General features: G+C 33.5%; 1 protein-coding gene across 2 annotated transcripts in view; it reads right to left on the bottom strand.

Moving 5' to 3' along the window:
- Positions 1-838: 838 nt before the first annotated feature.
- Positions 839-12713, bottom strand: part of LOC131155156 (uncharacterized) — a 48935-nt gene continuing 37060 nt past the window's right edge. Inside the window, exons 14-16 of one of the 2 annotated variants that reach the window (XR_009136755.1) lie at positions 3243-3316; positions 1078-1224; positions 839-993 (exon numbers count right to left, since the gene is read on the bottom strand). Coding sequence is in view for 1 of the 2 variants with exons in the window: in XM_058108097.1 (XP_057964080.1) it covers positions 3290-3316 (27 nt within the window). In the remaining variant the exon portion in view is untranslated. Of the gene's footprint in view, positions 1225-3242; positions 3317-12713 lie in introns of both variants that reach the window. The other variant, XM_058108097.1, reaches the window with a different exon arrangement.

The following is a 12713-nucleotide window of genomic DNA, read 5'->3' on the forward strand; positions in this document are numbered from 1 at the left end:
CTTCTCTCCATCATGCTCCATGTGATGACCTCTCTCTCTCTCTCTCTCTCTCTCTCTCTCTCTCTCTCTTGAAGCTCCAAATCCTTCAAAAATGTCACTCTAATATGTGTCAAAATCTCTATTTTCGTATGCAGTACTCCGGGGAAAAAAATCATAAATGTCTTGATTCTTTTGCTTTGAGATGGATTGATTTGTTTTTTTGGTTTTCAATTTATTTTTTATCTATTCACATTGATGTAAATAATGGTTCATGTATGAACTGTTTTTACAACCAAAATGGATAGGCTTGATTAATCTTTGCGTCTTTATTCTGGTATCCACCAACTTAAAATCAAAATTCTGTAGACGGATATCAATGAGGGGCATGGTTTGGATTGCATTTCCAAATTCTCATTGGAGCAAATTATTTCCCTCCACGTACACCAAAGACGACCAATCAAATAACACAAAAAATGGTATCTATTACTCTTCTGTTGTTGCGTTGCTGCATGCTCCTTGCCTACTAGCAGCCTATTTTCTTAAAATTTTCATGAAAAAAAAAAAGGGGGTAAAAGAGAGTTGGCCATCTGTAAAATAGCATAACCTTGATAGAAGGTTAAGAAATTCAACCTGTGGGGAAAAGGATTGAGAATGAAATGGCATGAAGAGGTAGCTATATTCATTTCCTTTAGCAAAGCCCAATTAAAATGATTGTGGTGTTACAGTTGATGCGGTGGCGTAGATCAGTATTATAGCAGCCATGATTATTGCTGCTGGAACTGCTTATTGCCAAAAAGAATATGTTATCTCAGCAATACACAAGACGCCACATTTAACAGATGTTCCAGAGAGCAGGAAAGAAGGCAAAGGCCGCTGGCTGCTGCTTGTTACAGGCCAATGAAATTGTCCATTTTAAAAATTACATCAGCCTATCTGTTAGCCAGTTCCATCCAAAGAACACCGCCCCCCAAGCCACCCCAGCTATACGGGAGACGCTGACATTTTTCCCCCTAACTAATAAACAACAAAAGGGGAAAAGGGTGACAGAAAAGAAAAGGGGAAAAAAAAAAAGTGTGAAAAAGAGAGGAAAACACATGCCTTTGAATATTACAGGGACATCATATTGTACAGTTTGGCACGTTAATATTTGTTGTAGTTTGGTACCTTCCCCCAAGAGATGAGACTCCGATATCTGAACTAAAACATTCAGCTAAGTTCTGCTGTAAACCGGACTGACACAATCTCCTGTACGGGTACACAAAAAACGCCAGCTGAACAAATTCAGAAAACGGGATATGTAGCAGCAAATCAAAAGAAAACATAAAAATCTGAATGATAACAATCTAAAGACAAAATTTATGTTAATAATGATGAGGAACACCAAATTTCCTTCACATAGTACCTGTACAGACACTATATGGCTAAATGGCAGTGTAACTACGAGTCAACTCACAAGAAGGGCCAGAGTTGCATTATTTAAATTGACTCGACATTGCTAAGTAAATTCACATCAGGTAAAGACGTCCTGTGCCATTCAGAACCAACCAACATGGACTGGCATCAATGGTTATTGGTAACAACATTAAAAAGGCCTACCAATAGAACTCAATGCATTTCAATTTTTGGGTTTTCCCTCTTGTTCGCTGCTGAGGTATTTCTCCATCGCCCCAAAAAACTTGGGGTTCACTTGAGGAATGTACCCAGGGTTCAGAGACACTGATGATTGAGGCTAAAATTTTTAAACCAAATATGCTTCCCCCACCCCCCACCCCCCTAGGTATCTCTGGTCGCAGGCTATGGTTCATGTGTAGTTGGTGTTAGTGTTTCTGCAGGGCAACTTCATTTTTTTTTTTCCCCCATATTTATAAATATTTTACAGTATAGATCAAACTTGATTTGAGCTATCCACACATCTTCGTTAGAATTTAGTGAGGGGGAAGTAAAATCTACTAGATTATCACCAAACAGGAATAGGAAAGCTGGTTTTGTCAACATATCCCAACGCCCCCTCTGGTTCATGTGTAGTTGGTGTTAGTGTTTCTGCAGGGCAACTTCATTTTTTTTTTTTTACCCCGTATTTATAAATATTTTACAGTATAGATCAAACTTGATTTAAGCTATCCACGCATCTTCGTTAGAATTTAGTGAGGGGGAAGTAAAATCTACTAGATTATCACCAAACAGGAATAGGAAAGCTGGTTTTGTCAACAATTCCCAACGCCCCCTCTCTTCAATACCTCCCATCTTCTAAAAACATATTTGGCTTTGCTTCCAAATTGACTCTTTACAAGCCTCATTATCTTCACGAGGAGTTAAATTTTACATCTTTTGGAGGGGAACTACACATCTTTCCCCAAATCTGAATGATAATTCAAAAGCTTGGTAATGGCATCCAGAGATCTTACAGATTCAAGTTCACCCGGAAGAAAAATTAACAGGCTGAAACCTCCCATAACAATCATTATGGGTTTCCAAAACTTGCACATACTCTTGTTAAATCTGTCATAGTTGGTAAGAGCACTAGAAATTCTCAATCCGTATGCTTATTTTGCCCCTTATGGCTCATGAAAAAAGTTTATTCAAGTTGCTATAAAAATTCTTTGGCCCAATCGCAAAGAGCTGTTGAGAGGAAAAAGCTGATCCAATAAAAAAAACTGTAAACTGAGTAAAATGGATGTCATTGAGATGTAAATAATGAGTTGGTAATTTTGTAATATTTGAGGGGTGAAAATGAAGGGCGCCCACAGAGTAAAATAATCTTTTAGAAAAAAAAACAGTTTTTATCAATTTAAATGCTATACTGAAGTTAATTAAAAAAAAAAAAAACCTGTTTACCAAAACTCTAACCCACAGCTTTAATTTTCATAAAAGAACTCCTGAAAAAAAAAAAAAAAAATGGGTGCCAAGCTAATCGCTAGTGTGATGCAGATCGTCACATCATTATTCATAACCAATATCTCACACCAAGATAGCAACACTCAAAACGCAAGGTTCCCACACCATTTTCAAGCCTGGGGGGCAGCATAATGCAGGCAGCCATAGCTCCAGATTGACGGGGGATGTTTCCATTACTTGGAACTCTTGACATTCAAGTTTGAGCCTTAAACCCTTACTATTGGATCAATGCTCAACCTTACACATGATTCTTAATGGAAAGGCATGTTATTTTCTTAAGACACGAATTCAAATTAGAATATACAGAGATTATAACACAATAATCTCAATTGTTCATCAAATGTATAAAACAAGGTTTAAATACATACCATCCAAGTTGAATTGTAGCCAAATTCAATGGTTCACTCACTCGTTTCTAGCATTCTAAAGCATATGCCTGTAGCTGCAATCAGTAAGAAGAAATGTAAGCCGCAATATATAACAAATTTCACAAGAAGTAATATACCTGTAACAAGTGTGTACACAGAGAAAAAAATGTAACTGTTAATGTTCTGTCCCTAAAATGTGCAGAGCAAAATCATCCAGAAATCAAATAAGAAAATAGGTATTCTGCTAAACAGCTATGAACTCGCAGAATAAATCAACCTGTGAAACATAAATGCGTTAGTGTGAAGAACATTGCGGCAACAGATTTTGCAACTCTGAGGTCGAGACAAGAAGAGATGCAAAATGCGCAGTGAGGCAAGAGGTGTGCCACCTTCATTTTTAACTTATGCTTGGTTTTTTACATCTTTTAATCTTAAGCCTTCCGATTTGTTTAATTTGTACTAATGACTATAAAAACAAAAAGGTGAGAAGCACTGGACCACATTTTTTTTACTGATCTTGCATATGCAACACCTCTCAACTCTCCAGGATTCTCCCATGACATGACTGATTGAAGGCCAACCATAGATTCTCATAAGTGATCAACCCACAAGGCAGATCGGGTTGCCATTAACTCAGAAAAAGCAAAAAAAGGTTCTCCTGCGCTCTTAGTCAGAGATGCTATGACCTCCTTTTTATGTCGTTTTTTTTTTTCACTGGTTTTTTTTTTTTGGAATTTCTGCTGCAGTTTTTTCTGCATCAACCAGCAGACCTCTAGCTTCTCTCTCTTTTTTCTTCTTCCCTTCCTCTTCTTCTTCTTCTTCTTCTTCTTCCGGCCAGTGCAGCATCCTCCGGTCAGAGCTACTTCAACTCCCCTTTTTTATGTTCACTTTTTTTCCTTCACTATTTTTTCTTTTTGTTTTCTAAAGAAACTTTCTGCTCTCTTCTGTAATTTTTGCTGCTTTTTCCCTTTCCATTTCTGGTGTGAACACTGTGATATGACCCCCACTACATAGGCCATTTTACAAAATTTACTAAATCAGTACCTCAACTTCATGAGGCGCGGATCTCCGCCTCACACCAAGGCTCCGTTAACCACCCCAATCTCATGCCACGGTGTGCCATGTGCCTTTGACTACAATGCTTTGAAGATGACGAATATAATGCAACATAAAACTTTCCTCAACACAAACATCCAGATAATTGACATCTCAAATATCTTGACATGACATCTCGAATATTTTTCAGAGTTCAGTTTCAGTTTTGGTTTTTAAAATTAAAAAATTCAGTTTCGGTCTGGTTCGAAACCAAATTGAAAAACCAATATAATCAATTATTTATGATATAATTTTTTATAATATTAATGTTAATATACCCACAATTATAATTTTAGTCATTTCAGTATCCAGCAATGCCTAGAATCCCATTAAGAAAAATTTACTAAACTTATAGAAAACCATTTAAAGTTTTTTTAGCAAAGCTAGCAATGCCCCGAATACAATGACAAGAAATCAAGTACTTTCTTTCAACAGAGATTCATTGGGAGAAGAAGATCGGGACGTGCATGGTCTTTTATAAAGATGGTGAGGCTCCCGTAGCATGTGGATTTTCAACGTGGGACTAGTATCTTACCCATCTGCAGAAGAGAAGCAGTTTTACCCACCTCCCAAATTTCCTGTCCCATAACAGCTGCGAACAGGGCAAGGCTATAGAGCTACCTTCCTATAAATATTAAATCCACTTTTCCTCCACCTCATCTCATGTTCTGCACTTATGAAGCAGGCACAGATATTGAAAGAGTTACTGGCCTTAAACACTTGGTCTCTCCCAAGAGGTCCAATAAAAAATAGTTCAAAACATTTAAAAACCGATTTAAGCTTAACCGAACTGAAAAACCGGCAGTTTGGTTGTTCTGTGAACTGATGGTTTATGGTTTGGTTTCGGTATATAAAATATGAAAACAGAAGAGCTCGGTTTGTGGTCTGTTTTTCTGATAACTGAACCATTAAAAACAGATTACACCCCTAGTTACTTTTCCAACAGCAATGCAACTGTAGGTTACCCCAAAAAATGCACTTATTTTCAGCATAAAATTACGTCTTTCTGCGGATAATAACAGAAAAGATTCAAGTGACAATTTTTTGAGATTTACTTCACTTGACACAACAATGATGGACAAAAGCTATTTTTTTTTATTGAGCAATGAAATCAATTAACCATGTGTTTGGGAGGTTGAAGCTCTGAGCTTGGATTTGGATTTGTATGGATTCGTACAAAATGCAATATAGTTATACTGAATTGTCCAAATCCCCCAATTCCAAATTCAAGGTATGCTCCCAAGCACAGCATACAAAAAGAGAGAAAATACAAAAAAGTGGACAGTGCATGCTCCGAGCAAACAAAAATATGCAAGGAGCAAAAGAAATAGTTAAATCACTAGAAGACTAATGAAGCGAACCTTTTCGAAAAGGGCAATAGTTACTTAGCACTAGCAGCCTCGACTTCTCAATTTTCATTTACTTTTATTTTCAAACATAAGAATACAAACTATTCCCGATGCAAACCTTTACTTTTAGATGTACGAAACCCTGCCAAAATGACTGAAACCACTCTCATGTTTTTCTTTTGATAGAAAACTGAAACCACTTTCCTTGCACTGTAAATACAAAAATTGCTTCTTTGTGCCAAACTCATATTAAAGTGCATAATAATTGTATGCAAGATTAATGGAAACTAACTAAAAATACTAAGTAAATATCAAAGATCAATAATTTTTTCATGGCTGTAAAAATTTATAACAATATCTGGTGATAAATGCATACAATCAAATAAATTCAAAACCCACATAAAAAAGCAAAAATGATTTCTAGTTTCTTTCAGTAACAACCTACTGCTCTTTTTTCACAGTAAAGAAGTTCCTTGACAAGAACAGAAATTACAGACCCCAGAGGCACACTGGACTATTCAAATTTTAGGCCTATATCCCCTACTTAGAAAAGCGACCGTATTCATTTCCTCCTTCCCTCCATCATGAAAATGAAATGGAGAACAGGTTTCCCTCAAAACTTCTCCAGCTCCAAGAATCTTGAATTCAAGATTCAAGCATTTCCTAACACCTATACGACAGTTACTTGATTTGGTTTTCCATCATAAAGAGATATTTTCCCTTGACATTCAGTGTGTTAATTTCTAGCATTCAGTACCCAAAGTTTATGGAACCTCCATAATATTCCAAAACACTCAAAACTTCTGTTTTCACAAGGGCTGGAATTTTAAGATTAGAGCATTTCCTAATGATATGGGTTCCATCATATACAGCATTCTCCTTCACACTCTTCTGCCTCATTATTTCTTAAGAGCATCTCATATATCATCTCGTGAGCCTGCTTATTGACGATGGCAATGTAACTACCAACATAATCTAAAATATTAGCAACAGATCTAAAGGAGCATTGTCTTCACAATAGTCAAGCAGAAAGTCGTATGCTTCCATCAATCAACCAGTTTATCATTATCGATTAGTTTGTTTCCAATGGATAGTTGCTTCACCATCACTAATATTTAATGCATTGTAAGTTGATCTATTTGCCCTGTATTCTCAATAATCATGCGGGAAGTTATATTCTTTCATCAATCAATCAATTTATCATTATCCATTAGTTTGTCTCCAATTGTTAGTTGCTTCACCATTATTGATATTTAATAATTGTATTTCTAAAGTCTTGAATTGAAACTTAAAGCCACCAACTAATTTTCCTATGAACAAAATCAGATTTTATTAGAATAGAGAAGGAAATACAGAAGGATCAGAAAAAAGAGAGTGGAAAATAGGGAAGCAAAATAACTAACATGCAGGGGAAGAATATGAAAAACAAGAGCCAACCAATGCATACTTAAAACAGTCAAATAATAGTTTAAGATCCAGGGATTTTTCTTGTTCAAGGCAATCTTATATTATCAGCAAGTGAAAACAATATACACTTTTTCTCTTACCATCACATACTTGGAAATTATGGTGGTTTCTAAGGCATGTTTATGATGACATGACAGAAATATTTCCAGAATTTTTTAGACAGGCAGGAATTGCAAATTCCATGGCATATTGTTGTAAAATTAACATGTCCACAAAAGAATTGGTCATCTGATGATGTGTTGTTCTTTGTTGATTGCCATTTAAGCATTCAATGATGCATTATCATTTCATTTCGCTCCTATATTTGTTTCTCTTTTCAATCTTGCATGTTTCATTATAGTGGCTAAAAGATGCCTTTTTCTTGCCCCTGTCCTCATTATGAAAGTTAAAATGCATGTTCTTTTTGCAGGAACGCTTCACTGGGGCTATCATTGTAATTCTTTCAGACAACGATCAATCAAGGAATTGCATGTGTACCACCACTTTATTACTTCCATATCATGGACAATTGTTCCTTTACCTTTGTTTCTTCTTCACATACCGTGCTCCGAGTGGTGGTACTTCCTATCACCCGTTTAAGCTTTAGTCACTTAGTAATTACAGTGTAAATGTAATATAAAATCAAGCTTCTAATATAAACAAATATAGGCAAGTTATCTATCTGCTCTGTAGTTTACGTTGTTTATGGTGTTACTACTATAAATAGCAGTCTAATTTTTCTGCTGTCTACGGTAACAAACCATTGACACCACTATATCAGCGAGAATAAAAATCTTTGCTGTTGCAACTTCTACATACCAGGAAAACACCTTGAAGCCAGAAGATCGATACAAAACTTTTATCACACAATTAACTTCATTTTTTGTGACTTTTTCTTCTCTCATTTTTCTTTCCATGCATCAATCCTAACTATATGAAGAGGGCCAAGGGGAAAATTCTAATGAGGAAAACAATTGACACAGGATTATTTATTATTTGTAATATTGACAATGGATGCATCAATAGACAACTTGATATTAACAATTTTTGTAAACTAAATTTTATTAATTTAATATTTCTCTTTTTATATTGCTCAACAACAAGTCTTTCTTCTTTTCTAATTCTTGTCTTGTTCAAGTCATTGGTAATTTATATAATGTTCAAGTTTTATGATTATAATACCTAATTTAAAAACTTCTATATAATAAAACAATGCAACTTAATGACAAATTTGGTATAAATTTATTAGGTTTTCAAATATCCTATCTAATAAAATCATGAACTTGTTAAAGTTATTGTCTCTTTTATGCACCCAATAGATTAATCGTATATACTAATACCATGCCTAGTCTATTTGTTTCATTAATTTATTTATTCTATATATGATTTAGCAATGACTCAATTATATTTGAGGTCATAAAGCAAATTAAATGGAAAAAGGTAAAATAATTTCTCTGCCATAGCATTTTAAAATCGATATAAAAATTATTGCCTTCAATTAGTATTAAGCCAAGTTTGGGGCAGAGGAATCAATCTGCACTCTACAGGAATTAAAATGCACCAAAATGGGAATGAATGTTGGGCTTGGAACTAGGATTCCTTCCACATGGCCCCGCCACTAGAATCCAGATTGTCATTCCTAAAATTCTAAATTAGAAAACCAGGAGGAGGGGAGAGGAATGCAAATCAGCATAGGAGGAATCAATTTAATGCCCCAAGCTGGCATCTTGCACTTTTAGTACAATAACGAAAAATACCTTATAGGTACTAATAATTCTTATTACTAAAATGATCCAAACACATGCATGGGAGCAAACTATTCTCAGAGGGAATGGGAATGAGTATGGTGTGATTCCCAGTCATTCTCAATCACAGTTCCAAACGATTCACCATAACACACCAATTTGTGTTTTAAAAACAATGATTATTTTAAAATTATAGTATTATTATTTTTAAAATGTAGAAATATAGGTCTCTTAAAATTTATCTATATTCTTCATCTCTTTCTCGTGGGTTCACCCAATTCCTTAAGATGCACATAATGATTTTATTTTTTTAGTTTTAAATTTTTTAAAAAATTTTGGCTTTCTTTGTGCATGATGGCTCATGCAAAACATACCTTTTCCTTCATAACATTTTCCATTCTATGTTGTGCACATGGGTGTATTGTCTCTTAAATAGAAAGAAATAGAGGAGCACTTAGGTGAAGCAAGATTTTGGTCTTGGGAGAAGGAAACCAGACAACAAAGGCAGGCAGCAGCACGAAAATTTTTGTTTTATTTGGATTTTGTTAATTTACTTAATTTCTTATTAAAAGCAATTCCTGTAGTTCCACTATTTGTTTACAATGTGAGTTTAGGCTTTTCTACTCATCTTTATTTCTTAATAAATTTCTTTGCTAATTAGAAAAGGATGTTTTGTGTATGAGAATCATGATTAGTAAAGCACGCCAGCATTCCGGTTCTCTACAATTCTAAACTTGGTAATTTTTTAGAGAGGAAGCAAAGATTGCTTGTATCTTTTAGTGAACCAAAAAATGACCGTTAAATTCGATTTCTTTACTTTTTCTTAATTTTCTAAGATTTTTATTCATTAGCCGCATTCATTACAAGGTAAGCGGTTTGTTTATTGAGGTCTTTTAAAATGATCCAATCCATAAGAGTTGGAAGAAGGGGGCAATGACCATAAATTGACATGTTAGGGTAATTTTCGGAAAGCACGCCAGTTTTGCTCGTGAACCCAAACAGACCATGGCCTTTTGTCATTTCAATAGCCAATTGTACCAACTTAAAGAAGGGCAGGCAGTTGTGCTAGGTCGTTGTAGTTTACCATGGCAATTGAGCATGAGCTACCAATCATGTGCTGCTCTTTTCCTCCTTTGGTTACGATGTTCCCATTCTAAAATAACTTATGATTGGTTAAAGGTTAACTATTTTCATGGATGAGTTTTCGGCGAGTCATTTAAGGAGACTTACCAATCATGTGCTGCTCTTTTCCTCCTTTAGTTACGGCGTTCTCATTCTAAAATAACTTATCACTGGTTAAAGGTTAACTATTTTCATGGATGAGTTTTCGGCAAGTCATTTAAGGAGGAATTTGGATGTCCCATGTTGATGCAACTAATCCAGTTTTCTTTGCAGCATTTCAACGCACAATGCCATTTTCAAAATAGGATTCGTCAACAAGCACGAAATGAGTCAAATACTCCCATTTTCAAAATGGGAGTCATTAGTCGTGTTTGGCAATGACCATCGCTTGCTTTTTACCCCAACTTATCCATGATAATGCTATTCAGTAACTATTGTTTTCATACCTTCCTTAACGAAAAGGAGACCCTGACACATTCTTTGTTTGCTAATAGAAGTCTAAATGGCTTTTCCTTTTTCGTTTCTTTCTTCTCTTTTCCCCACATAGCTTAAAATTTAAATTCTAGACACATTTCTACAATATAATAGGATGTGCTTTGATTGTGTTGAAGAGTTGGTTGCAAACTATCAGTTAGTTACACTTTTCCCCATTAAGTTACCCTTTTCTTCTCCCTATTTTTTTTAGGCTTCTAAGTTTTTTGTTCCCTTTTAAATTTTTACAGTAATATTTTGCTACTGCTTGGTGCTTTTCTGCTTCTACTCGGGTGCCTTCTATGCTTTTTCTAACCAAAATTTGTTGCTATTTGCATATTTTTTTCAATGTTTTTAATGCTCTATTAGTAAATATGTCATGTGTTGCACGCGATTGTATATGAATAATATTGTGTAAAATGTTCTATATTTTTAATAAATTTTAGATATATTTTTAAAATGAATTAATAATATAATCATAATTTAGCTAAAAATATTTGAGCATTTAAAATTATTTATTAAATTTAATATTTTTAAAAAATTTAATACAAACATTGACATGAGATACTATTATGGCACCATGCAAATACAAAGACATTATAAATCTTTAAAGGGTATAAGATATGATATGACATGAATATTTTAATTAAAATTATGAGAAATATTGAATTTTAGTAGTTACATAACATTATTGATAAAAAATTTAAATGAGTCGATTTTTCATTATTTTTTATTTTATAAAAAACTCAATACATGACTTCTCCTTAAGAAAACATTAATCAACTTTATTTCAATTTTTAGTTGTGATTTGCTACCTAAAATATTTATTATTGTTATTTTTGGTTTACTAAATGATCAATTAATGATCTTTCTAAATTTTAAATAAATGCATAATTTATTATTTCTAAAATTTATTTTTTAGAGATTATATTTTTAATTATCTAAATGATGTCAAACACTTCACAATAATTCCAGAACACATCAAAGGAATTTACCTATTTTATTTTGAGATGTATATTTTATTTAACATTTATAACACCATAGCATTTATTTTATTTTTTGAATGAAACAAAATTTTAAGGGCCAAGTCTTAACCTTTTAAAATAAAAATTTTAAATGTAAATTTATCTAACGTAACTTAATTTAATTCTTTCAGAAATACGGTCTTACTTCTAAAAAAATAATATTGTCTACAAAATTATTCAAACAATTTGTACTTTCGTATATGATATGTATATAGCATAGATGTTAGAATCTTATGATTCACAATTTGATTCATACCATTCATATCAATTCCACAACAAATTGATTTGAATCTCACTAACGAATCTAAAATCAATTGAATCACTGCCGAATCTATTGATTCAACTCATGAATCTAGTGAATCGATCTGAATCTATCGATTCACATAATTCTAGACCTATCGTATCTTGACAAGCCCGACTGGTACAAAACCCCATTTTTTTAATTGCTTTTTTTTAACACAATTAGCTTCCATGCCTCATCTTCATCAGTTTTTTGTGCCAAAAAAAGGAGAAAATAGAACTTTAGGTCTTATGTTGCTTTCACAAAACCATTCTTCACTCTTGGAGTATAGTGCTCTGCCATTGAGAAGAAGAGGTAACACACATCGGTTAAGGTATAACTCATGATTTGTTATGTTGTTAGGATTAAAAATTTTTTAGTATTGTGTTCAATTAATCATTTTTAAAGTAAATTCTTTTTCTATTTGTAATCAAGAAAGAATATGCATGAAATGTTTTTTTTATTGTTGATAAACACCAAAAGTTCAGTTTTTTAATTATTTTTTTCTCGATTCCTTCCCTTAAACAGCAATATGTTCATTTTTTTAATTAACATTTCTTGACTCATTCCCTTACTTTTTATTTGTTCAGGGAAAGCATACAGATGAAATGTGATTTTTTTAATGGTCAAAATGTAAATGTTTTGGGCTGTTTAGCTTCTTGTTTATACATCAATATATGCAAGTCATTTAGAATTGATTTTGGAAATTTGTATTGAATCTTATGATTCGATTCGCAATTTCCAAAATTGGAATTTCAATTCATGATTTGACAACTATGGCATATAGCTATTTTCTTTGGCTAAATAGAGTTTCTTTTAGGTTCAAACTTTAATATATCTAAAATAGATTTTATGTAATTTTGGCTGAATTTATTCTCTTTTAGGAATGTTTTGTATTACTTTTAGAATATAGAGATATTTTTCCCACAGAATTTTTT

Source organism: Malania oleifera, chromosome 5, assembly GCF_029873635.1.
Source record: "Malania oleifera isolate guangnan ecotype guangnan chromosome 5, ASM2987363v1, whole genome shotgun sequence".
In the NCBI taxonomy this organism is placed as follows: domain Eukaryota; kingdom Viridiplantae; phylum Streptophyta; class Magnoliopsida; order Santalales; family Ximeniaceae; genus Malania; species Malania oleifera.